The following is a 26,199-nucleotide window of genomic DNA, read 5'->3' as shown; positions in this document are numbered from 1 at the left end:
CGGTCCGCGGGCGCTGCGGCTCCAGCCCGCAGTCCGAGCGGCTAGAGGGCTCGGAGACCCTACGCGAAGCCAAGAGGAGCGAGCCGGCGCCCCAGTCTCCTTCCCCTCCCCTCGCCTCGCCGCCTTCTCCGGCAGCCGGACCGGAACTATGTGATCCCGGAAGTTCCGGTGCCATTGCTGTGTGGGATAAACAGTAATGGCGGAGGCTGCAGCTCCCGGAACAACAGCCACAACATCAGGAGCAGGAGCGGCAGCGGCGGCGGTGGCAGCGGCCTCCCCCACCCCTATCCCCACAGTCACCTCCCCGTCCTCGGGGGCGGGGGGAGGGGGAGGCGGCAGCGACGGCAGCGGCGGCGGCTGGACTAAGCAGGTCACCTGCAGGTGAGACGCTGCGCAGCCGGGCGCCGGCGCGGGGAGGGGGCCGAGGCCGCGGAGAGGGCGCAGAGGAAGGGGCGGGCGGGCTGCCGGGGGCGGGCGGAGGAGGGAGGAGAGCGGCGTTTGGCCGCCGCGGCTTCCCCGCCCGCGCTGCGTCAACCCCCGGCGGCCGCCGCGGTGCCGGGCGCGCGCGGCTCTGCCGCGGGGCCGCCGCACCGCCCGCCGCCCTCCCCGCGCTGGCGGAGCGGCGCGCCGCGTAGAGAGAAAGGTGGGCGGACTCCTCCTCCTTTTCATTGTGGCCGGATCTGCAGCCCCTGCTTGCAGCTCGGCAGGTTCGAAAGGAAGGGGTGCGTGTTGTAGCCTGCAGCCGGCCTCCCTGCAGGCCTGCGGGGCTGGGAAGCGCGGCCGTGGGCCCGGACGAGGTGGCCTGGCCGCCTGGCCTCGGCGCCGTGTCAGCCGTTGGTAACGTCTGCTCGCGTCTCTCTCCGCCCCCGCCCCACCCGAGAAGTAGCTTTTGTTATTTCTTCTTTGTATGTTTATCGAGGTTGGCGGTTCTGAGCTTTGTCTTAGAACCGAGTGCCGGGCTGAGGTCGTCTCCTCCGCCTTAAATTACACACGAGCTGTCCATTCCCCTCCCGCGGTGAAAATGTTCTCTTTTGAAATAACACGCATCTTACTTCTGAAGGAGAGCAGTTTTGTTTGGGTTTGGTATGTCAGATAGATGCAAGTATTTGAAAAAAAAAATTAGTGGATGGCGGTAATAGGTACGTGTGTACGCGTGTAAAAATTGATCGAGCTGTACATACAGGATGAGTGCATTTGATTGAATGTTACCTTGGATTCTTTTAGAAGTGATCATTAGCGACTGGAAGCGTTTTTCTAGCAGTTGAAAAAATACAACTGGAATGCCGGTTTTCATCCGGGGGTGGGATAATTTACATGCAATACGTAAGGATTCTTAGTATACAGAACTCACTGTCCTGGTGTTAACAGTGATATTAAATGGCGTTCTGTTTTTATATATATGTAAGGCATTAATAATAAACTTGAGCTTAATTTCAGTAGCGGGATGAAGAAGCATAAAAGCTCTTTTAGGTCGCTTCTCTTACCAGTCGTTGTAGGTCGTAAGAATGGAATGAAGTGCAGTATCTTGAATGAGAATTGCAAAATTCTTGTTCATGAAACAGTTAAGTTCCTATTTACAATTTCTCTTTTCTCTACAATGCTGCAGTTGATTTATATGTGCTAGTTGGTTCTTTTAAAAAAAAAACTAGTGTAACCTTTATATACCTGAGTTTTTAGCCCTTCACTCGGCAGTCCCAATCTACCTTTATATACTGAAAATAATGTTGCTTGAATAGGAGTTCCTAACAGGAACTCCATACAAAGCCTTGATTTTAACCTACCATTTACAATCTCAATATAGTCTAGCTTTTAACACCCATCACCAACCTGGCATTACCATAGTTATCTCATTTTTATCTTGGCAGCTGTAACTTGAACCCAACTTTACAGCAGTGCACAGAATTCATTGTCACTTTTACACTTTCTTCTCTGTTGGACACTTGGCCCTGTTCTTACTTCCCTTTTCTAGTTCCTCAGCAGTATATAACCAGAATTCAGAATAGCTTACTAAATAGGCCAGATAAAAGGCCAGAAAAATAAGCTGAAAACCCAGACTAAGCATTCCTCTTTGCTTGACTTCAGGATCTTTGAGTTAAATGCAATATTGTAGATTGTTCCTGGACTGGTGGGAATTCATTGCCCACGAACCAATAGATTTTATATGTATTTAAAAAAATTTACATAGCTCAGCAATCTAATATTTTGGAAAGGCATTAGGTAAAAGATAACATGCTTAGATGTACTAGTTTTTTCTTGAAAGTTATTTTTAATTTTTAAAAAGTACAGGCTAGTATATCTTTGATTTTAATATTTGACATTGTTTTCAGTTCTAGGTATGAACATCTATTTTAAAATTCTCTTTGGATAGTGAATATGAGATCTTCATTTATTGTGGACCTTGAACTTTCTTGAGCAGGGGCCCTATTTTGTTTATCCTTATGTGTACTTAAGTATCTTTTGGGGACTACCTCATTCAGTTATTCATTAAATAAGTATTAGTTCCTACAACAAGAGACGATGCCCTAGATTAGATGTTCAAGGGAATGCAAAAATGTATTTTCATTGTGTTGCTAAATCTCCCTAGAGGAGAATTAAGATAAGTGATACACTTTAGTATTTCTGCTTATTTCCTTCTATCTAGCAGTTTGATTAAGGCTGTTTACTTAGGGGGCACCTGGGTGGCTAGTCCTTAAGCGTCTGCCTTCCGCTCAGGTCATGATCCCAGTGTCCTGGGATCGAGCCCCGCATCAGGCTCTCTGCTCCGCGGGAAGCCTGCATCTCCCTCTCCCACTCCCCCTGCTTGTGTTCTGCTCTCGGTTGGTCTCTCTGTCAAATACAATCTTTAAAAAAAAGGTTATTTACTTAGGACATAATCCTCCAAGAAGTTAGTTATTTGGAGGACAGATTTTTTTAAATTGCTCAATTTTCGTACTGGTTACTGTTCATATTTCTCAAAATTCTACCTCATTGTGTTTGATGTCTGCAGCTTAAGAAAAACTTATACCTTCCCAGGGAACTGTATCATGCTGCCCCCACCAGGCCATTTTTCATATTTTTTTATTGGAGGAATATTATGAAATATGCTATTGCTTTTAGCTTCTTCGAGAGTATAGGGTTAAAATACTTAAAAGTCATAACTTGCAAGCCATAATTTTGGATTTAGACACTGCTTTATGAGAGTTCTACAGTGGTAGATGACTGTTCTGGCATTTGAAATAATACCCCGAAACCAAGTGTGTTCATTTTGATTTTTAAAAATAAAGGAAATTATTCCAGAAAGTCTCTATCCATAGTGAAGTTTATTACTTGGAAACTATCTAGCATATAGGCGTTTTTGAAGGGGTGGCATTGAAAAAGTTACCAGCCCATTCATTAGGAAGAATTAATTTGCTACTGACATTTGCCATGTCACCTAACAGTTTTTATTAAATATGTAACTATTATTTGTATAAGTACTGTAAGAGATGAAAAGCAGAGTAAACCATGGTCCTCAGCCACCAGGAATTTGCAGTCTAGTCTGAAAAATAGTACGTGCACTCCTCAGATTAAGTATCAAAGTTAAAAAACGCCATAGCCGATGAAGTGGTAAATGCTGAATTAGGTAGCATTCTGTAATTTCTTCCGTCAACCCACAGGCAGGTTGTTACGATGCCTAGAGGTACTTTGAGGGTATTGTTCGGGTCTGTTGTACCCTAGAAGCTACTGTTAGGGTGTTTTGTAATGTATTTTGGCAAACGTTCTCAGGTTTCCAAGAGGTACAGCAGTAGGGAGATTGCTAGGCGATTATATTTGTCTTAACTGGACAGTGTCTCGAGTGACATTGCAGTGAGAGAGCACGAGCAGGAGGGAGGGTCAGAGGTCATCCCGGTGGAGTGATGGACCCCATACCCATCCAAGCTCAGTGGGGAGTCTGCTTGAGATTCTCTCCCTCTCCCTCTGCGGCCCCCCCCATCCTTCTCTCTAAAATAAATTTTAAAAAGTCATATGGCCCAGCCTTTTCCCCAAAGGAAGCTTTAGTCTGGGCAATGGCATCAAGATTTGGATGGTGGCTTGGTGGTGGCATTTAAAAAACAAAACTTCAAGGGGCGCCTGGGTGGCTCAGTCAGGTCATGGTCTCAGGGTCCTGGGATCAAGCCCCTCATTGGGCTCCCCGCTCTGCGGGAAGCCTGCTTCTCCCTCTCCCACTCCCCCTGCTTGTGTTCCCTCTCTTCGCTGTGTCTCTTTCTGTCAAGTAAATAAATAAAATCTTTAAAAAATAAAAAACAAAAAACAAAACTTCGGTTTCATTTTGGGGAGAAATTTCTTGAGAGGTTTGCCTTTTTTTCTACTTCCTGATACAGCGTAACACTTTTCACAATCATAATCTTAGAGATGGGTTGGTGAGGAGGGATTTCACTGTGAGAATTGTATTTAATTCTGGAAATACCAATAGTGTTCATATCACTGAGGGATAAAGGGCCAGAAAAATAAGCTCAAAACCCAGACCATACATACAAACAACCATTTATGTTTAGTATTTGGCAGTAACTAATTAGGGCTTGTGTTCTAGCATTTTTGTTGATTCTGAAGTATCAGGTGATTTTGTGTCTGCTTGAATTCCTTCAGTGTTGCTAGTTCTGGACCTCAGGAACATATGTCGTTGCTGGGTAATTATTCTTCTCCAGCTTCATGTTGAACCAGATAGATACATGATATATCTTTCTGCGTATGAAAAGGTTCTTTGTATTTTGGCTATATTACTACAGTTACTTAAAATCTTGTGGCATGACATACAGGTGTCTTGCCTTAATGGTTTGCCTTACTCTTTTATTTATTTTTATTTTTATTTTAAAGATTTATTTATTTGACAGAGACACAGCGAGAGAGGGAACACAAGCAGGTGGAGAGGGAGAGGGAGAAGCAGGCTTCCCGCCAAGCAGGGAGCCCGATGCGGGGCTTGATCCCAGGACCCTGGGATCATGACCTGAGCCAAAGGCAGACGCTTAACGACTGCGTCACCCAGGCACCCCCTGCCTTACTCTTTTTATTTTATTTGACATACACAGCGAGAGAGGGAACACAAGCAGGGGGAGTGGAGTGGGAGAGGGAGAAGCAGGCTTCCTGCTGAGCAGGGACCCGATGCTGGCCTGATCCCAGGACCCTGGGATCGTAACCTAAGCCAAAGGCAGACGACTGAGCAACCCAGGCACCCGTTGCCTTACTCTTAACTTGATTTGTTCTGTGTGCCTCCTGCCAGGCTGGTCATTAACCAATATAGTGAACAAATGTGGTCTGGCAGGGCAGAGTAAAGATGTGGAAGGACAGATCTGAATGAACATGCATAGCATAGACTATGCAGGTACTGACTTAAAAATTCTTATATCTAAAAGATTGCTGAAACCTGCCGAAAGTCACATAGCTTCTCATTGACAAAGCTGGAATTTAAAAGTCTCCCCAGTTTTTTTATTGAAGATTTTGTCAGAATGCACAAGCAGGGGGAGCAGGAGAAGGAGGCTCCCCACTGAGCAGGGAGCCCTATGTGGGACTCAATCCCAGGAGTCCGGGATCATGACCTGAGCCAAGGGCAGACGCTTAGTGACTGAGCCACCCAGGCGCCCCTCAGTATCTGAATCTGACTTAAAATGATCCCAAAGAAACACTGAAGGTATAGACACCTTCTTGTGTTTAAACAGGAACAGTTCTCACTGGGCATGAGACAGTAAACTACTGTATTTGAGCACTGATACTGTTTCAAAAGGATAACCTATTACCAACTGGATACTTTTTTTTTTTTTCTTTAAAGATTATCCTTATTTATTTACTTGAGTGCGAGAAAGCACAGGGTGAGGGGCAGAGGGAGAAGCAGACTCCCCATTGTGCAGGGAGCTGGAAAGGGGGCTCAATCCTGGGTCTCAGGGATCATGACCTGAGCCGAAGGCAGACACCTTAACCGAGTCACCCAGGTACCTACCCTGGATACTTTCCTATGTACTTTGAAGCAATATTGTACTGCTGTGGTGATTACAATGTTAATTTTTTTAAAGATTTTATTTGTTTGACGGAGAGACAGCGAGAGAGGGAACCAGAAGCACGGGGAGTGAGAGAGGGAGAAGCAGCCTTCCCACCGAGCAGGGAGCCCGATGCGGGGCTCGATCCCAGGACCCTGGGATCATGACCTGAGCCGAAAGCAGATGCTTAACGACTGAGCCACCCAGGCGCCCCTACAATGTAATTTCTCATTGGCTTGTTTAGTTAGGGGGTGTCTGTGTTGATGTTTTCATTTATGCAGTCAAATGAGCTTTTTTTTTTTTTTTAAGACATAGAAAGAGCACAAGCAGGGGGAGGAGCAGAGGGAGAGGGACAAGTAGACTCCCCATTGAGTGGGGAGCCCATTGCAGGGCTTGATCCCAGGATCAGACCTGAGCCGAAGTGAGACCCTTAAGCGACGAGCCACCCAGGCTCCCCCAAAATTACCTATTGATAAACAAGTGGTTTAACTCAAAGTTGCCTGAGTTACATTATGGTAAACTTAAAATAACAGTTGAAATTAGGTCAACTATAGTTAAATTATCACTTCCTAGTATATTCTTAGATTTTGCTAACGGACTACAACTCCAGGGCACTTTAGGATATTGGTCATTTTAACTATTTACACCAACATGTTAGTCTTTTCAAGTGATGTACTGCCATGCAGAAGTTTTCCTTTACAGGTACTCTTTGAATAGAACCTTTCACATTTCAGTTTTGGACAGCTGCCTTCCAGTTTCCTTAGGTAAATATGGATATTTTGTACATACTCAGATAAGTGGGCAAGTGGAGTATACACTCATTCTAGGTAACTGACACTCTTGGATATAGTGATGTCATCAGCCACACTAAGGAAATACGTACTTTTTCCTTCAGGTGCCTGTTTGGGGACTTGTGGCCTGCCAAAAATAAACCTTCATTGCGCTTGCTGCTCAAGAGACCGAGACCAATAAAGGAGCAAAGAATTAAAAAAAAACAAACAAACCTGGGGTGCCCTGCCTGGCTGGCTCAGTCACTACTAGAGCATGTGGTTCTTGATCTCTGGTTGTGGGTTCAAGCCCCACATTGGGCGTAGAGTTTACTTAAAAAAAAAAAAATTGGGGGAGCGGGGGGAGAACCCTGACAGAAGTCAGTGATGGGAAGATGGAGGATGGTGGTGGTGGTTCTACTCTACGCGATCAAAAAATGACTATCGCTTCTAACCTAGAGAACCTAACCTAGAGAACCGTAGATGATGCTTGCTCTACTCATCCCCCTCCATCCCCACTTTCTGATTTTAGTAGGTATGAGGTGTTTATTTCTAGCAAATTCCCAAATGATGCTGATGGTGCTATTCCAGGTCCTACTAAGGCATACTCTGATACTTGGTGTTTAGGAAACTGCGGAAACTGCTAGTTAGGTACACATGTAATACTTAAGGCTGAGGAGCAATAGTCTGCTAACCAAAGAACATAAGGTGATTTCTCTTTGCCTCTGTGTTTGCAGCAAATTTGGTTATATTTTCACATGTGGATTTTACATGAAGTTACAAGCAGACTCCATGCCCAGTTTGGAGTCCAGTGTGGGGCTTGAACTCAAAACCCTGAGATGGAGACCTAAGCTGAGATCGAGTTGCTTAAGCAGCTGAGCCACTCAGGTACCCTTCACGTGGCTTTTCAAGCATTAATATGGTTTCTTTTTTAAGATTTTATTTAGGGGTACCTGAGTGGCTCAGTTAAGCGTCTGCCTTTGGTTCAGGTCAGGGAGCTTGCTTCTCCCTTTCCTACTCCCCCCACTTGTGTTCCCTCTGTGTCTCTGTCAAATAATCTTTAAAAAAATTTTTTATTGGGGCTCCTGGGTGGCTCAGTTGTTAAGCCATCCCCCTTAGGCTCAGGTCATGATCCCAGGACCCTGGGATCGAGCCCCGCATCGGGCTCCCTGCTTCTCGATATCTCCCACTCCCCCTGCTTGTGTTCCCCCTCTCTCTGTGTCTCTGTCAGATGAATAAATAAAATCTTTTTAAAACCTTTTGAGGGAGCACTATATAGAGAGCACAAGAGAGAGAGCAAGCAAGAATCGGGGGCAGAGGCAGAGGGAGAAGCAGGGTCCCTGCCAAACAGGGAGCCCAACGTGGGGTCCAATCCCAGGACCCTGAGATCATGATGACCTGAGCCAATAAGGCAGACCCTTAACTGACTGAGCCACCCAGGCACCCCTAAAATGGTTTTGTGAAGTAGTGAAACATACAGTAGTCTGACCCATTCTGGTCTACATTGTTTCTTGCTTTATCTTTTTTTACAGGTAGAGCTACCATTATAGCTAAAGTTACTACCTCCCTAGGACTGTGAAATGAGAACTGTGGTCAAACTGCAGAGACCAGATTAATGATGACCTCAGAGTTGAAATTTAAATTGGTGCACATATGTATAGGCAGGCTTCCTGTGGTACCATAACGGATAATCTCCTCATACGGTCTTATTTCTGTTTGCTGTTGTGTTCATTTCACACGTTTGTGTAGAATAGGATATATTGGGTATATTACCGTACAGCACTAGGATATCACTACTATATGGAACTCTCGTGTGTTACTGGTGGTGTACATTGGTCATGAATTCTCTTAGGACTGCCTTGAACTTTGTGGTTCTTTTTTCTCACAGGTATTTCATGCACGGCGTTTGTAAGGAAGGAGATAACTGCCGCTACTCGCATGACCTCTCTGACAGTCCTTACGGTGTAGTGTGCAAGTATTTTCAGCGAGGATACTGTATTTACGGAGACCGCTGCAGGTAAGAATTGTTTCAGAACACACAGATGAGTTTTGCTGAGAGGTGGAGTGGGAGAGGTTGAGAAAAAGTGAGTAAAATACATAATGCCAATAGCTTTATAAATAGATAAATGCTTTAAAAAGTATTTCTTAGCAGTGTTAGTACACTTAGAAATTTCTAACTTGGAGGGCATGTATTAATACATTTTTTTCAAAAAAATGAGTTTGTAATGTAGTAATTCCTGAGGAGCTCCTTCTGCAAACCTAGGGATAAGGTGTGGAGAAAGTATTTGTATATCACATTTCCTTTTTAAGACTAAGTGATGTGCATACCTCTTAATAATGAATTAGAGAAAATGGCATCGTAGGCATTTGGAATAGTGTATTAGGTTACTACTTAACGAGAGCTTATCATTGCTTATCATTCAGTGTCAACTTTCCTGAGACCCTTCAGCTTGCAAAACTAAATCTAAGCTTAGATTTAGAGGGAATACTCAGGAATGTGTCTAGTAACCATCAGAATGTTAAGAACCAAGAGGGATTCATTCTTTAATCTCTTATCATTATTAATTGAATTGGTACCATAATCCTGTTACATTGCGATTCAGCAGCAGTGGCTTGTGCTTAGAAATAGGTGGAGGTTTTATTAATCTTTCCAAGTTAGAAAAGATGTTTTAGTTACCTGTTGATTGGGGCGGCCTGGGTGGCTCAGTCGGTTAAGTAGCTGCCTTGCTTAGGTCATGATCCCAGGGTCCTGGGATCTAGCCCCACATTGGGCTCTCTGCTCAGCGGGGAGCCTTGCTGCTTCCTCGCTCTGTCTGCCCTCCCCCCTGCTTGTTCTCTTTCTGTCAAATAAATAAAACCAATAAAAAAATAATTACCTGTTGATGTTGAACAAATTACCCTGAGATTTAGCAGCTTAGAAATGATAAACATCTCCCAGTTTCTGGGGGTCTGACTTGGGTGGTTCTAGCTGTGAGATTCTAGAGATTGCCGTCAGGAATTTGGGCAGGGCTGCCATTATCTGACCTCTCCCCAGGGGCTTGGAGGATCACTTCTAAGGTGCCGAGAGACCTTAGTTTTTTACCAGCTGGACCTCTCCTTAGGGCTGCTTTAGTGTCCTACTTGGTTGCTATCTTTCCCCAGAGCAAGTGATTCAAGAGAGCCAGCAAGGACACATCCACAATGCCTTTAATGTCCTAGTCTCAGAAGTCCTGCACTCACTTCCGCTATACTCTTCATTACAAGCAAGTCACTAAATCCAGCCCATGTTGAAGTGTTCAAGGGGAGAGATTGGGCCCACCTTTTGAAGGGAGGCGTGTCAAAGAATTCTGGACATACTTTAACCATAAACCATCATATTAGTTAAGACATTTGGGGAATGTCAGCCAGTTTTAGCATTCTATGATCATATGCTTAGAATTCAAAAGGCTAGGAAATTATTAATGGGTGGGATATTAATGTTCAGTCATCCCACATTTTACTAGGAAATCTAGTAAGGATAGAGAAAAATAAACAGATTTTTTTCATGTGACTGTAAGAGCTCAGAAATGGAAACTCTGATAACTGAGTTTAGGTCTTTTTGCTCTCTGCTAATTTTTTTCATTGCAGTATTACTGGAAAGGGGAAAAATGACACCCCCCCCAAAAAAACCCAAACCGCCAGGCTTATCGTCACAGAATGAAAGGGGGGTTGGTAGAACTCCATCCTACTATATGTAAAGGAGCGATTCTTTGTAGTAGGATGGTCTCTGCAGGTTTTAGGCCAGCTTAATTGTAGGGGAGCCTAGTTCTTTGCCTAAACAATCAGCCGAGAGTCTTGTACACTCCGTTCGGGGAGAGAAGAAACAAATGGCAGGAGTGGGAGGGGAAACTAGGGTGTCCAGCAGAGAGAAGTGGAGAGTATGCTGTGTGATAGGAGGAGGGAAAGTACAGCTGGTAAACAGATCAGCTGCTTCTTCAGAAGAGGGACTCATCTGATTGGACCATATAGGTGGGAAGAATGAAAAAAAGGTTAAATTGAAGAAATCGAAGCTAAGGCTGAGGCTGTATGTGTTAATCAGCTTATTTTTCAGGTAACTTCCCCAGCCCTAAATGGCATTTAGGCATTTCATATTCTCCTTGGGAATAAGTATGGAAGCCCATCCTCAACATAAACCTGTAATCAGTGGACTTCCTTGTGGGAGACTGAGGTTGAAGGCCAGGGAGTGAGGTGGGTGCACTGTTATGGCGACGCCCTGACATGGAGGCAGTTTCAAGTCACCTGATAACTGGCTTTTTTCTTTAAAGATGCAGCTCCCTCTTTGACCAATGATCTGATTTGAGCTAGGTTTAGAGCTCTCAGGGTGAAGTGAAAGGAATTAGGGAAACCTATTATTACTAGTTGGCCTGAAAGAAGCTTCTGTGGTAATTGGGACAGACAGGCTGGAAGATTTACACCTACTTTTCACTCTTTCTGTGTAGGGATCTTTTTACACAAATTGGCCAGTGCCCAGAGATTTCAAATATTGAATGCCTCATAGGGGTAATAGTTTATGATGAAAGACAATGTCCTAATGCCAACAGTTCACAAATGTTACTGTGTCCATGCTTCATGAAGGTGGCACTGTTAACTTAGGCCAGTTCTTCATTACTCAGAACTGTTGTACACGTTGCACGACCTCTCAACATCCTTTGTCCCCACTTACTCAATGCCATAAGAACTCCCTCATTGTTTATGAACACCCAGTGGAGAAAGAGGGAGTATTGCCTTGGTTGACAACCATTGCTATGGTAGATCTTGTTTCTTTTGGAGGGCTCTTTCCCTCTGGACCCATTGAGTCCCATAAATTAACGTATTTAAGATTTATTTATTTGAAAGAGCACACAAGCAGGGAGAGGGGCAGAGGGAGGAGAGACACAGACATGATTCCCAGGAGATCCTAGGAACCCTGAGACCATGACCTGAGCTGAAACCCAAGAGTCAGACGCTAAACCTACTGAGCTACCCCAGTGCCCCATAAGTTAAAATTTTAAAGACAGATACCAGACCTTGGAATGATTGGGGGGTCGGAAGTAGCCAACCAGAGGGGAAAGCATCTATCTTAATCTTGCTTAAAGATGGAAGAAAAATTTATTTCAGTTTCCTTACATAGAAATTAATACTATACCAGAGTATTTGCAAAAATGTGAAAGAAAAGCCCAATATTGGTTTCAGTGTTGTCTCAGTATTGTTTCTTAACACTTTGATTAAAAGGATCACGGATTCTGTGATAGGTCTTTTAATCAATCTTAAGGAATTAATTTAATAATCATTACAAACACAATCATCATGGACTCTGAATCCAGTAGATGTTAGTCCTCTTAAGTAGGAATTGGCAGGCTTCGTTTGTACAGGGCCAGATAATAAATGTATTTTGGCTATGGAGGCCATACTGTTCTCGGTGCAATAGCAGCCGTAGATGATACATAAGCTAATGAATGTGGTGTGTTCCCACGAAACTTACTGAGATGCTGAAATTTGAGTACATTTTTCAACCATTTAAAAATACCGAAACCAAGAATACAAGTCCGTTGCTGTCTCCTGAATTATACAGTTAAATTGCCCACATAAATGGCCTGTAAAAGAAGTTATTTGTCAATGGGGAGCCTGGCTGGCTTGCTCAGTATCAAAACCATTTTTAGCTCTGGGTTTGGCCTGAGGGTCATAGGCTGGATTGATCCCTGTTCTTAAGGTCCGGCTTCACTGAACCATATTTCTTAGTAAGCACCTTTTGGTGGTTTCTGTTTTTTATTTTTATTTGAGAGAGAGCACACACACAAGTTGACAGAGTGGCAGGGAGAGGGAGAAGGCTCCCTGCTGAGTGGAGAGGCTGATGCGGGGCTCAGTCCCAGGACCCTGGGATCATGATGACTGAGCCACCCAGGTGCCCCTAGTAAGCACCTTTCAAAATGCGTCTTGCATCTTTCTTTATTAGGTTTTTTTTCTTACTTGGACTTTATCTTTCCTAGTACCTATGGACAAATCTTCACTTCAGAATCATTTTTATAGATCTATTCTGCACTAAAGGATTAACTTTGGCTAAATAGGCAGATTTGATTTTAAAAGTTAATACTCAATTTTTTTTCTTAGAGAGAAAGCACAACCGAGGGAACGGGAGGCAGAGGGAGAAGCAGGCTCCCTGCTGAGCAAGGAGCAGAGGTCAGATGCAGGCAGATGCTTAACCGACTCAGCCACCCAGGCATCCCTGAAAGTTAATACTCAAAATAGATTATCATTTGTATTCAAGGACCCGGTTTTATTCACTAAATTTGACCCCTCAGTAGTAGTAGTTGTTTTTTTTTTTTTTAAATTAAAGATTTATTTATTTTGAGAGCAAGCCTTTGGGGGTCAGGGAGAGGGAGAGAAGAATCAGGCTCCACACCCAGCCTGGAGCCCAAGGTGGGGCTCTCTCATGACCCCCAAGATCGTTACTTCATTTAACTGACTGAGCCACCTAGGCGCCCCAGATGATACAGTCCTTAATGCATGGCATGTGTTTATTAGTAGATGTTGCTCAAAAAATTGAACTGTTTGGGTGCCCAGGTGGCTTAGTTGAGTCGGTTAAGTGTCTGTCTTTGGCTCAGGTCCAGCGGGGAGTCTGCTTCTCCCTCTCCTTTGTCCCTCCCCACTGCTCGTGCTCTCTCTCTCTCCAGTAAAATCTGTTAAAAAATGCTGTCTAATATGGTAACTATGAGCACCTGTGCCACTTGAACACTTGACAATATGGCTAGTGCTGGTGTTGGGACCAACAAACTGCTTGTACATTTAAGTATAAATAGCTATGTGGCCATTGGTTCCTGTCATACAGAGCAGCTTAGAGTCACATTAGAACACCACTTGACAATTTTTTGACAATGAAGTGAGGTGTGGTGCAAGTGCATACTCCCAGTGGTTTCTGCTCTCAGCTTGCATGATTCAGGATTCCAGTCTGGAATAAAACACACCGGGTTTTATAGCTGACAGCAGTTACTTGGAAGGCAAGGGAAAGGAGGTTCCCTAAAGCTGAAGAGTGGGAATATGAAGGTTTGAGATGATAGAATACAATGGTAAATACAATGGTAAATACAAGCAAATGTTCGCAGTAAGCTAAGGGATGGTGTGTAGTTAGCCTTTATGTTTATTTTAGATGGAAATACACACACCAGTAACAAAGCTAGCCCATGGTAGGATGGCCCGATTAGTTTGCAAGACCTGCTAGATACGTGTACTGTAAGTTATGCCAATTCAGACTTACTACGTATCATTAATTTATTGTGTCTGAATGTCTGAATTGTGGGGATTTTGTTGGGCTGGAAGTTGGTTCTTGAAGGGAATAGTTGGAGATGTGTTTTAATAATTTACAATTGAAAAAGGAATGAAAATGTATAGGGTAAAAATTTGAAAAGTTATCAGGTCAATGACTCGATATAGGAAAAGAATACATGTTGTATATCGTTAAGTCTCCTGTTTAATATTGTGAACACTTGAACATACGTGGTAAAATGTTCTACGTTTTCTACTTGAGTTTGAGGGTCAGCCTTGCTTTGATCAATCTTCGGTGCACAGTCTCTTTAGCAGAGTTGCCATGGGAACCGTGAGACTCCAGATTCGAGTGGAAGTTGAGGGATGATAGATGGTCGTCTGCAGGGGTGGGCAAACATGGCCTCTAGGCCAAACCTGGCTGAAGGCTCTAATTTTGCTGACCCCTGGTCTGTGACCTTGCTACTCAAGAGTGCTTGGGCCAGCAGTAATATCCTGTGCGGGCTTGATAGACATACAGAATCATGGGCTCTGCCCCAGACTTAGAAATTCCAGATCTGCCTTCTAACAATTTCCTGGGTGATTCATAGGTAAGATATTTTGAAAACAACCCAAGGACAGGATCAGGGAATTCATACCCCAATTGGGGCTGCTGGCTAGACAGTGACTGCTGACTTTGAATTTTTTTTTAGATATGAACATAGCAAGCCTTTGAAACAGGACGAAGTGACTGCTGCCGATCTAACTGCAAAATCATCCCTTGCTGCTTCCTCAAGTCTCTCATCAGGCATTGGACCAGTTGTTGAAATGAATACGGGCGAAGCCGAGTCAAGAAATTCAAACTTTGCAACTGTAGGAGCAGGTTCAGAAGACTGGGTGAATGCCATTGAGTTTGTTCCTGGGCAGCCCTACTGTGGCCGTAGTGAGTATTTTGAAGACTAAAAACAACTTAGTGTGCTAGGCCATAGCTCACCAGTTAGCAGGTTTTCACAACCTTCCTGCTTCCGCTCTTCACACTTAGCCTGAGTTAATACTCTAAATTGGATTACCTAAGACTTAACCGATGGAGTGAAAGAAACTTTTTGAATCCCAGTGAATTTAGAATGTTTTGAAAAACCGAAGCCTCTTTAATCAGTGCAATCGCACAAGAAGTACGTAAAAGTGTTTTTTTTTGTTTTTTTTTTTTTAAACAAGCAGCATTAGAAAATTGATCTTTCAAGAGTGAAGGGATTAGTTCAATAGACTTTTGGAGTTAATTGAAGTTCTTAGGTTTTTTCTGTTCAGTTAGGTTCTCAGTTACCTTGGTTCATATATCTGCTTTACCCATTTTGGACCTTCACTACCCTCTTAAACGTTTTCAGCTGCCCCTTCCTGCACTGAAGCATCCCCGCAGGGCTCAGTGACCAAGGAGGAATTGGAGAAAGAGCAAACGGCAGCAGAAACCAAGCAGCAGCTTTGCCCCTATGCTACGGTCGGAGAGTGCCGGTACGGGGAGAACTGTGTGTATCTCCACGGAGACTCCTGCGACATGTGTGGGCTGCAGGTCCTCCATCCGACGGATGCTGCCCAGAGATCGCAGCATATAAAAGTAAGTCTTCAGGGAAGTAGTCCGTTAATCCATGTGAGATTTCTTCGAAGATGCACATCTCATTGGTATTTTTAATACATTAACATGCTTGTGCAGCCATTAACCACAGTTCCCCTGAAAAACTTCATGCCCCTTAGCTCCATTACTGTTTGTTCTGCCCTTCTTGCAGTTCCCTGGCAACAACTAATCTACTAATGGCTGGCCTGGCCTGTTGTGGAGATCGCATATGAATGGAATCCTATGTAGCCTTTTGTGACGGTCTTAAACATTAGCATAATGTTTTCAAGGTTTATTTGTGTTGTGGTGTGTATCAGCACTTCATTCCTTTTTCTGGCTGAATAATCACTGTATAGCTATACCACATTTTGTTTTTCCATTTCGTCAATTGAAGGACTTTAGGATTGTTTCACCCACTCGCTATTGGGAATAATGCCATGAGCATTCATATGTAAGTTTTTGTGGGCATGTTTTAAGTTACCTTAGAGAGTAGAGTTGCTGGGTCATCTGGTAACTCAATGCTTAACACTTTGAGCAATGCCAGACTTTTTGCACAGTGAGTACACCATTTTACGTTCCCAATCACGGTGGATGAGGATTTCAGACTACGGTTCTCGCAAGTGAGAATAGGAGCAGGAGAGAGAGAGGGAGAAGCAGGCTCCCTGCTGAGCAGCGAGGACCTGTATCATGACCTGAGCCGAAGGCAGACCACTAACCCACTGAGCCACCCAGGCACCCCCCAGACTATGGTTTTTAAGCCCAATTGCAGTGTAAGTTTTTTGTTGAAGACATTGTTTTACAAACTTTATATTTATTGGAGCAACAAATTCTGCTTCTAACCATTATCACGTTTAGAAAAATTAATTGGTTGTTGGGTAAAGCATAGTATAAGAGACATGATTGAATCCTACCTTCACGATACGCTGACTGTGTGAATTGGGGCAAGTTAAGTCCTGGTCTTTCAGCTATATTGGGTATTGGCAGCAGTGCTATTTGTTTCCTCCCCCCCCCCTTTTAGTAGTGTCTTTTAGGATTGTTTAAAAAGAACTTTCAGAAAATAAAAATGTTATTAAAATACTGTAGTTATGTGTAATTATGGGTGACTTTGCTTTTTTTCTATTCCTTAAAATTAACATGTTCTAAATTTAAAAAGTATGTGTGTATATAACGTCCGTCAACCTCACTTTTACGTAGACTTGATGCCCAGTGTGGGGCTTGAACCCACAATTACGAGATCAAGAGCTGCGCACTTCACTGACTGAGCCAGTACACCCCTCTTTTTACAGATTTGAGAGAGGAGGGGGAGGGAGAAAGGATCTCAAGCAGACTCCCTGCTAAGTGCAGTGTCAGACATGGTAACTCAATTTCAGAACCCTGAGACCAGAACCTCAGCCAAAACCCACCAAGCCACACAAGCGCCCACCTCTTTTTAAAAAAGTTTTAAGTAATCTCTATACCCAACATTGGGCTTAGACCCACAACCCCGAGATCAAGGGTTACATGCTCTTCTGAGTGGGCAAGGTGCCCCCATAATTGTTAATAGCCCCAAAGTGGAAACAACCAAAATGTCCATCACCCGATGAATGGATAAATAGCGGTCTGTCCCTGTGATGGGATATTACTCAGCAATAAAAAGAAATAAAATACTGATACCTTCTACAGTATAGATAACTTTGAAAATGTGCTAAGTGAACAAAACCTGTCACAAAAGGACACACTTAATATGAAATGCCCTGAATAAGAACAGCCACAGATTAGTAGTTGATAATGAAGTGGGGGAGGGGTCGGTTTCCAGTGAAGTGATTTCCTTGCTGTGGGTATGGGATGGTTCTTGGGGTAGTGAACACATTCCAATACTGACTGGTTTGATGGTTCCATGACTGTATCTACAAAGACCATTTAATTGTATCCTTTAAATGAATGAATCCTATGGTATGTGAAGTATCTCAAAGCTGTTTTTTAATTTTTTTTATTTATTATTATTTTTTTTAATGTTTTTTATTTATTTATTCATGAGAGTCAGAGACAGAGAGAGAGAGGCAGAGGCAGAGGGAGAAGCAGGCTCCCCGCCTAGCAGGGAGCCTGATGCGGGACTCGATCCCAGGACCCTGGGATCATGACCTGAGCTGAAGGCAGATGCTTAACCATCTGAGCCACCCAGGCGCCCTCAAAGCTGTTTTTTTAATGTGAAAATGAGGTGCCCAAGCACCTAATTGTCGCCTAATAAATGTTAGCTTCCTTCACCCTCACTTCGTGACACGTTGTAAATTAAGAGCTTAATCTTAATTACATTTTCCATTTAGAAATCAGAAGATCAAGCTTAGTATGAAAAACTGTCTTAACATGGATTGTAATACGGAGGGTAGCGAAGATTGGGTGATACTTTTTTCCCCCAGTTTCTGAAGTTGAGTTCTTAGTTTGACTCTAGTGATGGATGTAAATATGTAGAATGTCCACCTATATTTGAACAAAGCCGCTTTTCGAGTCAGTTGGGAACATCTTTTCAGTTGACTATTGATTATTTGAACTGAGTCATTAACTGTCAAGTTGAAGTCTTTCATTATTCAGTGACTTGATTACACTTCTTATCTCTCCACTTTTTCTAGTCTTGCATTGAGGCCCATGAGAAGGACATGGAGCTCTCATTTGCTGTCCAGCGCAGTAAGGACATGGTGTGTGGCATCTGCATGGAGGTGGTCTATGAAAAAGCCAACCCCAGTGAGCGCCGCTTTGGGATTCTCTCCAACTGCAACCACACTTACTGTCTCAAGTGTATTCGCAAGTGGAGGAGTGCTAAGCAATTTGAGAGCAAGATCATAAAGTGAGACTCCTCCCCAATCTTCGTTTGTGCTTTCTATTTTGGGGAAGAATTTAGTATCTTGTGCCAACTTTCAACCAGATGGACCGCATTTAAATGCATGCATTTTATCTTGAAACGGGGGTATTCTAATTGGAATTTCTTCTTTGTATTTCAGCTAGCTTCTAGGTTAGTTGGTATATCTTTTATTTGAATGAGGAAACCCTGTGTATCAGTTAGTAGAATCTTCGTGCTTTTTCTGAGGAGACTGTGTTTAATGGATTAGCCAGTTTAGGCTCAGTGAAAAAACTTACCTAGCTCTGAATGTATGTTTCCTGACGTTTTACATTTTCCACTTTCCTATTCATCCATTAAGCTAGCCAATAATCCACCATCCTTTAAAGATTGTTCTCATAACTGAACAAAAACTACATAATCTAAACAGAGCAAAGTTACAAGAAATAAATTTATTTAAATGAAAGAAAAAGGAGTCCGTGTGAAATGTCTTCTTTTGTTTTCTTTTTTCTGTTTTTGTTTTTCGTTTTGTTTTGTTTTTTTAATGGAAGTTACTTTTTTTGAGTGACCTGGCTAGCCATTGAGTTGATTTAAGGAGTTTGTCTTGCCTCAGAAGAAATGGTCAGTTGTCTGACAGTGTGTGGAACCCTTTCAGGAAATGCCCACTTGGCTTTTCAGTTAAGTCTTTTAAGTATGGAGGTGACGCACCAGGGTGTGTCCTTGAGGAAGAGTGGGCCTGTCACGGGGGATGTGCATTGCAGCCTGTTCATTGTTTCCCAGGTCCTGCCCAGAATGCCGGATCACATCTAACTTTGTCATTCCAAGTGAGTACTGGGTGGAGGAGAAAGAAGAGAAGCAGAAACTCATTCAGAAATACAAGGAAGCAATGAGGTATGAGCACTGCAGCCTTTTCTCAGGCTAAGATCCCAACGTCGCTTGGGTTCACTTTGAAAAGAACAGTGCTGCACTATATACTCCTACCTCCTTCCTCCCCTTTCTTTGCCTTCCCAGTACAGTTTCCTTTTGTCACCCCTGATAACACTTACCCGCTGTGTACCTTGCTATAACGCAGTCCTTGGGGTGCACGCCCAGGGACTGGGTTATAACGAAGTCTGCTCTGATAGCTGAAGCCCCATGAGTGGGTTCCGGCCTCATTCTGAGTCCGTGTTACAGTTGTCCTGTGTGCTTGTGTGTGGGCTTCCTAGAAGATTGCTCTCTCTGCTGGATCTGCGGGACTGGAGCTGTTACGAACAGCACAGACTTGAACAGAGTATCTTGCTGTAGTCAGTGCTTCATGCATTAGTACACACACGTTTAAGAACACACCTTGGGGAGGGCTGGAAGCAGACATGCTGGTTCTATCACTACCTGTTTAAAGAAATACCGGATGATAGTCAAATACAGACCTGAAATCCACTGTGAATAAGGGTTGCGATATTTTCCTTTCCAGCAACAAGGCGTGCAGGTATTTTGATGAAGGACGTGGGAGCTGCCCATTTGGAGGGAACTGTTTTTACAAGCATGCGTACCCTGATGGCCGTAGAGAGGAGCCACAGAGACAGAAAGTGGGAACATCAAGCAGATACCGGGTAACTCTCGCTGTTTTTTTAAAGGAGGGGAAATACCACGCTATCAGTTGAGTCCCACACAGATTGGGGTAGGGGAAGGAGATTAACACTCAGGTCTGGGAGTGAGACTGGCAGATGAAAGAACGGCAACCTCAGGAAACTGGGAGGGATAGGTGAGGAAAAGCTAGCTCTTAAAGGTCTAGAGTAAGCGGTTTGCCTCAAGTAACCAGAGGGGAGGAATTGGTAAAGTCAACCCTAAATAAGAAGTCTGGTTCGTCATGCCCTCTGGTGTGCTGGATGTTTTGCCTTAGAAACAACAGAATAGAAGATACTACTGGACAGTGCCATCCCTATCATGGCCTTGTTTTTTACAGGCCCAACGAAGGAACCACTTCTGGGAGCTCATTGAGGAAAGAGAGAACAGCAACCCCTTTGACAACGAAGAAGAGGAGGTTGTCACCTTTGAGCTGGGCGAGATGTTGCTTATGCTTTTGGCTGCAGGTGGGGACGACGACCTGACAGACTCTGAAGACGAGTGGGACTTGTTTCATGATGAGCTGGAAGATTTTTATGACTTGGATCTATAGCAGCTTGACGTGGCGGGTGAACTGGTCTGCTGAGCCTCAGGCAGTAGCTGTCCCCTGTGGTGGCGAGGCAGTGCCCGAGTTTCTCTCCTAGGCAGGCCTATCAACTCCAGGTGCTGTCGTGATCCTCCTTACCCAGGGCCTGTCTCGATCCCTCACCTTGCCCCAAGGAGTGTTGTTTTTTTCTGTTAAAAAGTTACAAAAATAAACCTTAAAGCTAGTTTTTTTGTAACATGAATTTAACTGTCAGACAGTTAGCGTAGGTCTGTTGCGTCATCTGTTTTCCACCAGATTGACACCGTTCTAGGGTAGCGTTGATGGACTCTCCACACTTAAGAGGATCCCAGGTTCAAGAACAGCATTGGCCCTGCTTTGGGGTACAAGAATAGACGTGATGGGTGACGGATCTGCACTGTGGCATGTAGCCTGCCACAGACTTACGAGGTGGATACCCAAGGTTTCTGGTGAAATCTGCACATCTGTGTTTTTAAATCTGTTCCCTACCCCATAACCCCCACTGTGCACCTGTTCTGTGGTTTTGGTCTCTTGTTGAGTTGCGCACAAGTCATACTACTGGGTAACGAGAACCAGGTGCGAATGTGTTGAGATTTTTACTGTGTTGAGCACGACAGGGAAGTTGAGAAGGAACACGTACAACAGATGCAGTGGCCTGTGTGAACGGCCGAGCTGGAAGCGGACTCCCGGGGGCTGATGGACTTGGTGTGTGTGAGAGTGTGGGAAAAGCTTCTCGTCCCTGCATAGATGCTGTGTTCTTAGCCTTAGTGGAAAAACTTTGGTTTAGTGGTTTCAGCCTCGTATGGCACATAGATGTGAAGGACGAAGCAGGATATCGGTAGCTGTCGGTAGAGCGGTGCTAGCTCTGTCTATAAATAGAGAAATGGGCTTAGACACAGGGGTCGCCTGTCTGCTGGTCCCATTCAGTAACACAAACCAGGGCTCGGATACACAGTTGTATTTAATATTTTAGCGTCTCCCAGCCTCTCCAGCCCAGGCACTTTGGGACAAATGTTTGTCCTCATTTGAGGTTTTGTTGTCAGGTTTTTGTGTTTGTTTTTGTGGGTATTTGCCTCGTTCCATCCCTGAGCTTTGCAGGTAGACAGATGTGATTCAGAGGTTAGTTGAAGGTGTTTCTTGTAGTGGGGTCATTGGTTGGCAGGAGTAAGTCATGCTTTTCCACTAAAGGGGGAGCGGGGGTGGTAATCCACGAGACGAGCTAAAGTTAAGTTAGAAGAAGATTGGAAACTTTAGCTTTTGAGTTTTGTCGCTCTAGTTCCTAAAATAACTTGGAGATGCTCCTCATTTGTCCATCTACTGCTTTGATTCATTCCTTGGATCCCACCCATTCTTTCACTCTAAGAAAAAACAAGTAATTGTTGCAGAGGTGTCTGTATTTTGCAGCTGCCCTTTTGTAAGAAGCACTTTTCCCAAATAAAACAATAAAAAAACCCCAAATTGGCTTTCTGTTTTGTGTAATGAGCTGTTCTGAACCGTGTAGGTGTCAAAGCATAGCATTTGTTTCTTGACTCTGATCAGTTCATCAGTTGTTCTGTGGATACAGTTCATTGAGAAAAGTGATAGCTTCCCTAGACCGGGCCTGCTGAGAAATGTTTGAGCGAGACCTTACCAGCTGGGATCATCACACTATTTTGTACTTGAGAATTTGCAAGACTAACTCTTAGGCCGCCTTGAGTGGCCAAAAGCACTGCCATCCGCCTGTGGTTGAACTCGCTTCCTACCCACAAGTAGCAGGTAGGTCACAACACATGATGTGTTTTGAAAGGGTACTTTTCTCTCCGACTATTCTATCATACTTCTAATAAAAACCATTCTGTGGTGACCTTTTTGCATTGCTTATTTGTAAAAATACTGCTTCCTAGAGGGGCACCTGGGGGGCTCAGTCTGTTCTCAGCTCAGGTCATGATCCCTACTCCCTGCTCATCTGGGAGCCCACTTCTCCCTCTTCCTCTGCCCCTCATCCTGCTTGTGCTCGCTGTCACTCTTAAGTAAGTGGAATCTTTTAAACATTTGGATTAGGAATTACCAGTGTTTGCATTTCTAGGAATTGTGTGTATTGTGACTTGGCACGGTCATGGTAACAGCTATAGGTCCACGAGTTGTCTGTTTCTGTGAGCGCATGTATCCACTGCTTCCTTCCAGAAGTGCTGAAAGTCTGCCTTCAGCTGCTACTGACCAGGTCGTGCTGGGGTTCACATGCACCCCCAGAGTGATGGAGAGGCTCCGAGGCAAGGTAGAAGTGTTGGGGCGCTGAGTGGGGAAGAGACTTAAAAGCCTCTGCATTTTGGTGACTGGAAAGTAGGGCTAGGCTCATCAGTAGCAGCCCTGTTGGTGTATTTGAGTCTGTGGTCCAGGGAATGGTCTACGTAGGCAGTGACAATAGCTTACTGGAGTTGAGGTAGGTTTGTGTTGGGAGCAGCTCCCTTTGCATCTTGGAAAAGGCAGGGGAAGTTCGTGTATCCGCCAGTCATAACGTGTGTTGCTGTCCTGTCCTGTGCATTGCACATGCGCTCTGGGTGCCCGCCTGTTGTAAGTGAAATTCTCACTTCTCCACTGCACAAAACTGGTCTCAGATCTCTGCCCCACCACTACACACAGTAAGTGCTGGTTCCATTTCTTAACTCCTATGAGCTCCCACAGATTCATTTGAAGCAAATAACTACCCACTTGAGATGGAGAACGGGGTCATGGTTGTCACAGCATAGCAGCCTGTCCCAGGCTGAGACCATCATTTTATAAGGAAAACTAAATAAGGTACTTCTGTTTAAAATACTCAATTATGTTAGGAGAATTTTTTTAAGGCCTCTTACTCAAGGTAATCAAGTAAAAACTAAATTCCGCAATTATAAGATCAAGTAAATTGTCTTAATGAACCAACACAGACTTGCGTGGTTTAAAATTGGTATTTGGTATATAGATACTAGTAGAATATTACAAACTGTTATTGCTTTCTTGTCTTACCCATTGGTAATAAATGTTACTAATGGAAATGTTATTTTAGAAGGTGACTGGTATAGTGTGTTTTTCCAATTTTTTTTTTAAAAGATTTTCTCAGCACAAGCAGGGGGAGTGGCAGCAGGAAAGGGAGAAGCAGGTTCCCCTCTGAGCAGGGAGCGTTATGTGGGGCTACATCCCAGGACCCTGAATCATGACCTGAGCTGAAAGTAGACACTTAACCGCCTGAGCCACCAGGTACCCCCAGGAGACTGGTAGTTTTTGAAATGTCAGAAGCATTTATTTAAATTATTGCTGGCTCAATCAGTAGAGCATGCAACTGTAGATCTTAGGGTCATGGGTTCAAGCCCCACATTGGACATAGAGCTCGGTTAAAAAAAAAAAACTGTTGTAAACAGGGTAGTTTAAGTATCCTTCAAACACTAGAAGCAGTTTGAGAGTTTCCATAGGCTTGAGCAGCAGGTGGAATTTTAAGATTTTGAGTGGGGACAGAGGGGTCAGAGGGAGAAGCAGACTCCCCGCTGAGCAGGGAACCCGATGCAGGGCTCAATCCCAGGCCCCTGAGATCATGACTGAGCCAAAGGCAGACGCTTAAACCAACCGAGCCACCCACATGCCCCAAACAGGCTTCCATTTTAGATAAAAGAAGTACTCTGTAGTAAATAAACAAGGTAGTTTTTATTTCTTGGTTTTAAGTGACAGATAGAGGGGCACCTGGGTGGCTCAGTTGGTTAAGCGACTGTCTTCGGCTAAGGTCATGATCCCAGAGTCCCACATCAGGCTCCCAGCTCACTGGATAGTCTGCTGCTCCCTCCGACCCTCTGCTCTCATGCTCTCTCTCTCAAAATCTTTAAAAAATGACAGGAAGAGATCCATTGCTGATAATGGAAAATACCAAAGATCTTCACCAAAACTAACCAGGTCTTCATTATACGTCTGTAGCTGTGCATAGAAAAAATACCATGCAGTACCTACACAAGAATTTTTTGGTCCAGTTGGTGTGCCTAGTTTCCTTTTAATCAAAAGCTTATTCCCCTCAAGACTCCTTTCTGATATGTTTACTTAACTTTCTTTAAAAGGGCTTGCTTTTACTTAACGTGGATGCAGGTCCACTAACCCACTTTCTCCCGTGGCACTTGCTTTGGTGTTAAGAGGAAGGTAACCATTTGTTCTACAGATAGTCCCTCCCAGGCATTGGGCCAGCACTGGAGTTACAGTGGCAGAAACCACATCAGAACAGTCCATGTGATCCCTCCACATCCCAGACTCCTTTGCAGTTCACTTGGTGCCATGTAACTCCCTTAGGCCACCTGCTGCAGGCATCCATCCCTCTTGCTGTCATGGAGATGTTTTCCTGGATCCCTAAGTCACAGGAGAGAGGAAAGCCCCTCCACCCCAAATCCTACATTGAGATGTGGGAGCTTTTTGGGGTGGGGGTTTGGCATTTATTTTGCTAATGTACCCTGGCATGAAATACCCTATTAGAATAGTAGTGATATTCATGAAGTTAACATAGCCGTGTGATTTTATTTTAGGTGTATAACATAGTGATTAACAGTGGTTATTTTTTTACAATAATTTGATTATAAAGGTGTAGATTAAAATGAGCTTCCTTTTTTTTTTTTTTTTAAGAAGATTTTAGAGTGTGTGGGCAGCGGGAGAGGGTGAAAGAATCTTCAGCAGGCCTCCCACTGAGCATAGCCCGCTGGAGACATTGAGATCATGACCTGATCTGAAATCAAGGCGCTTAAAAGGACTGAGCCACCCAGGTGCCCCTAAAATGAGAACTTTTAATAAGAGGTCTGGCTACTCTCTGGGCAGGGAAAGCTCATCTGAGCTGAGATCTGAAGGGGAGAAAGGGCATCCTTCAGAAGGAACAGCCGTGCGGAAGCCCTGCGGTGGGCAAAGGCGGGCCATGCAGCACCCTGGCAGCGGATGGTGCCTCGGATCTGGCAAGTGTCAGTAACACTGCAGGCTGGATTGCCTTCATACATTAAGTTTGAGAATTTTAGTAAATGTTGTCCTGACCTGCAGTTGGAACCGTTTCTCAAGCAGAACTTCTCAAGACTCAGTTTGCTAACGAAGGGGCGAGGTGGGGATCTAGTTAGATGCAGCCTGTGAAGCAGCAGTTCCGGAGTGGGGGATGCCCATCCTGCTGGTCTGGGACTGCCTGTGGGAGCCTGAGATGTTGACCCAAGTGTAAGTCCCTACAGCAGGCAGGACAAGGCTGTTGGCCCCGCTTGCCTTTGGGAAAGCAATCTACGGGCTTATTCTGTCTCCTCGCTGGTTGGTTGGGTTTTTTGTAAATTTCCTTTTTAAATCATGTGATACAGAAAAATCTGTACCTGGCCATGGAAATGTGGTGGGGTTTTGATTTAACTTCTTAACTAGGAACACATTGGGGATCCTTTTTTTTTTTTTTAAGATTTTTTTTATTTGACAGAGACACAGTGAGAGAGGGAACATAAGCAGGAGGAGTGGGAGAGGGAGAAGCAGGCTTCCCTCAGAGCAGGGAGCCCGATGCGGGGCTCGATCCCTGGACCCTGGGAACATCACCTGAGCTGAAGGCAGACGCTTAACCGACTGAGCCACCCAGGCGCCCCGGGGATCCTATTTAAAGAGCCACAAAAAAAAGCATTTTTACCTTGTTC

General features: G+C 44.3%; 1 protein-coding gene across 3 annotated transcripts; it reads left to right on the top strand.

Annotated features, from left to right (window-relative positions):
* MKRN1 (makorin ring finger protein 1) lies at positions 1–22,030 on the top strand. 3 transcript variants are annotated; one of them, XM_036111316.2, is made up of 8 exons: positions 1–381; positions 8,643–8,771; positions 14,701–14,930; positions 15,370–15,596; positions 18,200–18,414; positions 19,186–19,296; positions 19,856–19,994; positions 20,348–22,030. In XM_036111316.2, exons 1-8 carry the CDS (start codon positions 197–199, stop codon positions 20,558–20,560), a joined length of 1,449 nt encoding a protein of 482 aa, XP_035967209.1. In that variant the 5' UTR covers positions 1–196; the 3' UTR covers positions 20,561–22,030. The 3 variants fall into 3 exon arrangements, with proteins under 3 accessions (XP_035967209.1, XP_035967210.1, XP_077915770.1); XM_036111317.2 differs by lacking the exon at positions 1–381 and adding an exon at positions 566–643; XM_078059644.1 differs by lacking the exon at positions 1–381 and adding an exon at positions 7,621–7,642.
* The last annotated feature ends 4,169 nt before the right edge of the window (positions 22,031–26,199 follow it).

This window comes from Halichoerus grypus, chromosome 12 (assembly GCF_964656455.1).
Source record: "Halichoerus grypus chromosome 12, mHalGry1.hap1.1, whole genome shotgun sequence".
Lineage (NCBI taxonomy): Eukaryota > Metazoa > Chordata > Mammalia > Carnivora > Phocidae > Halichoerus > Halichoerus grypus.
Note: the sequence above shows the minus strand (reverse complement) of the source record. Positions and strands in the feature narration are given on the sequence as shown.

Excerpts from the sequence above, each read along its gene's own strand:
- MKRN1 (XM_036111316.2), top strand. The coding sequence starts at position 197 with ATGGCGGAGGCTGCAGCTCCCGGAACAACAGCCACAACATCAGGAGCA. Across the intron at positions 8,772-14,700 it reads ATTTACGGAGACCGCTGCAG|ATATGAACATAGCAAGCCTT; the intron begins GTAAGAATTGTT and ends ATTTTTTTTTAG. Across the intron at positions 19,995-20,347 it reads GAACATCAAGCAGATACCGG|GCCCAACGAAGGAACCACTT; the intron begins GTAACTCTCGCT and ends TGTTTTTTACAG.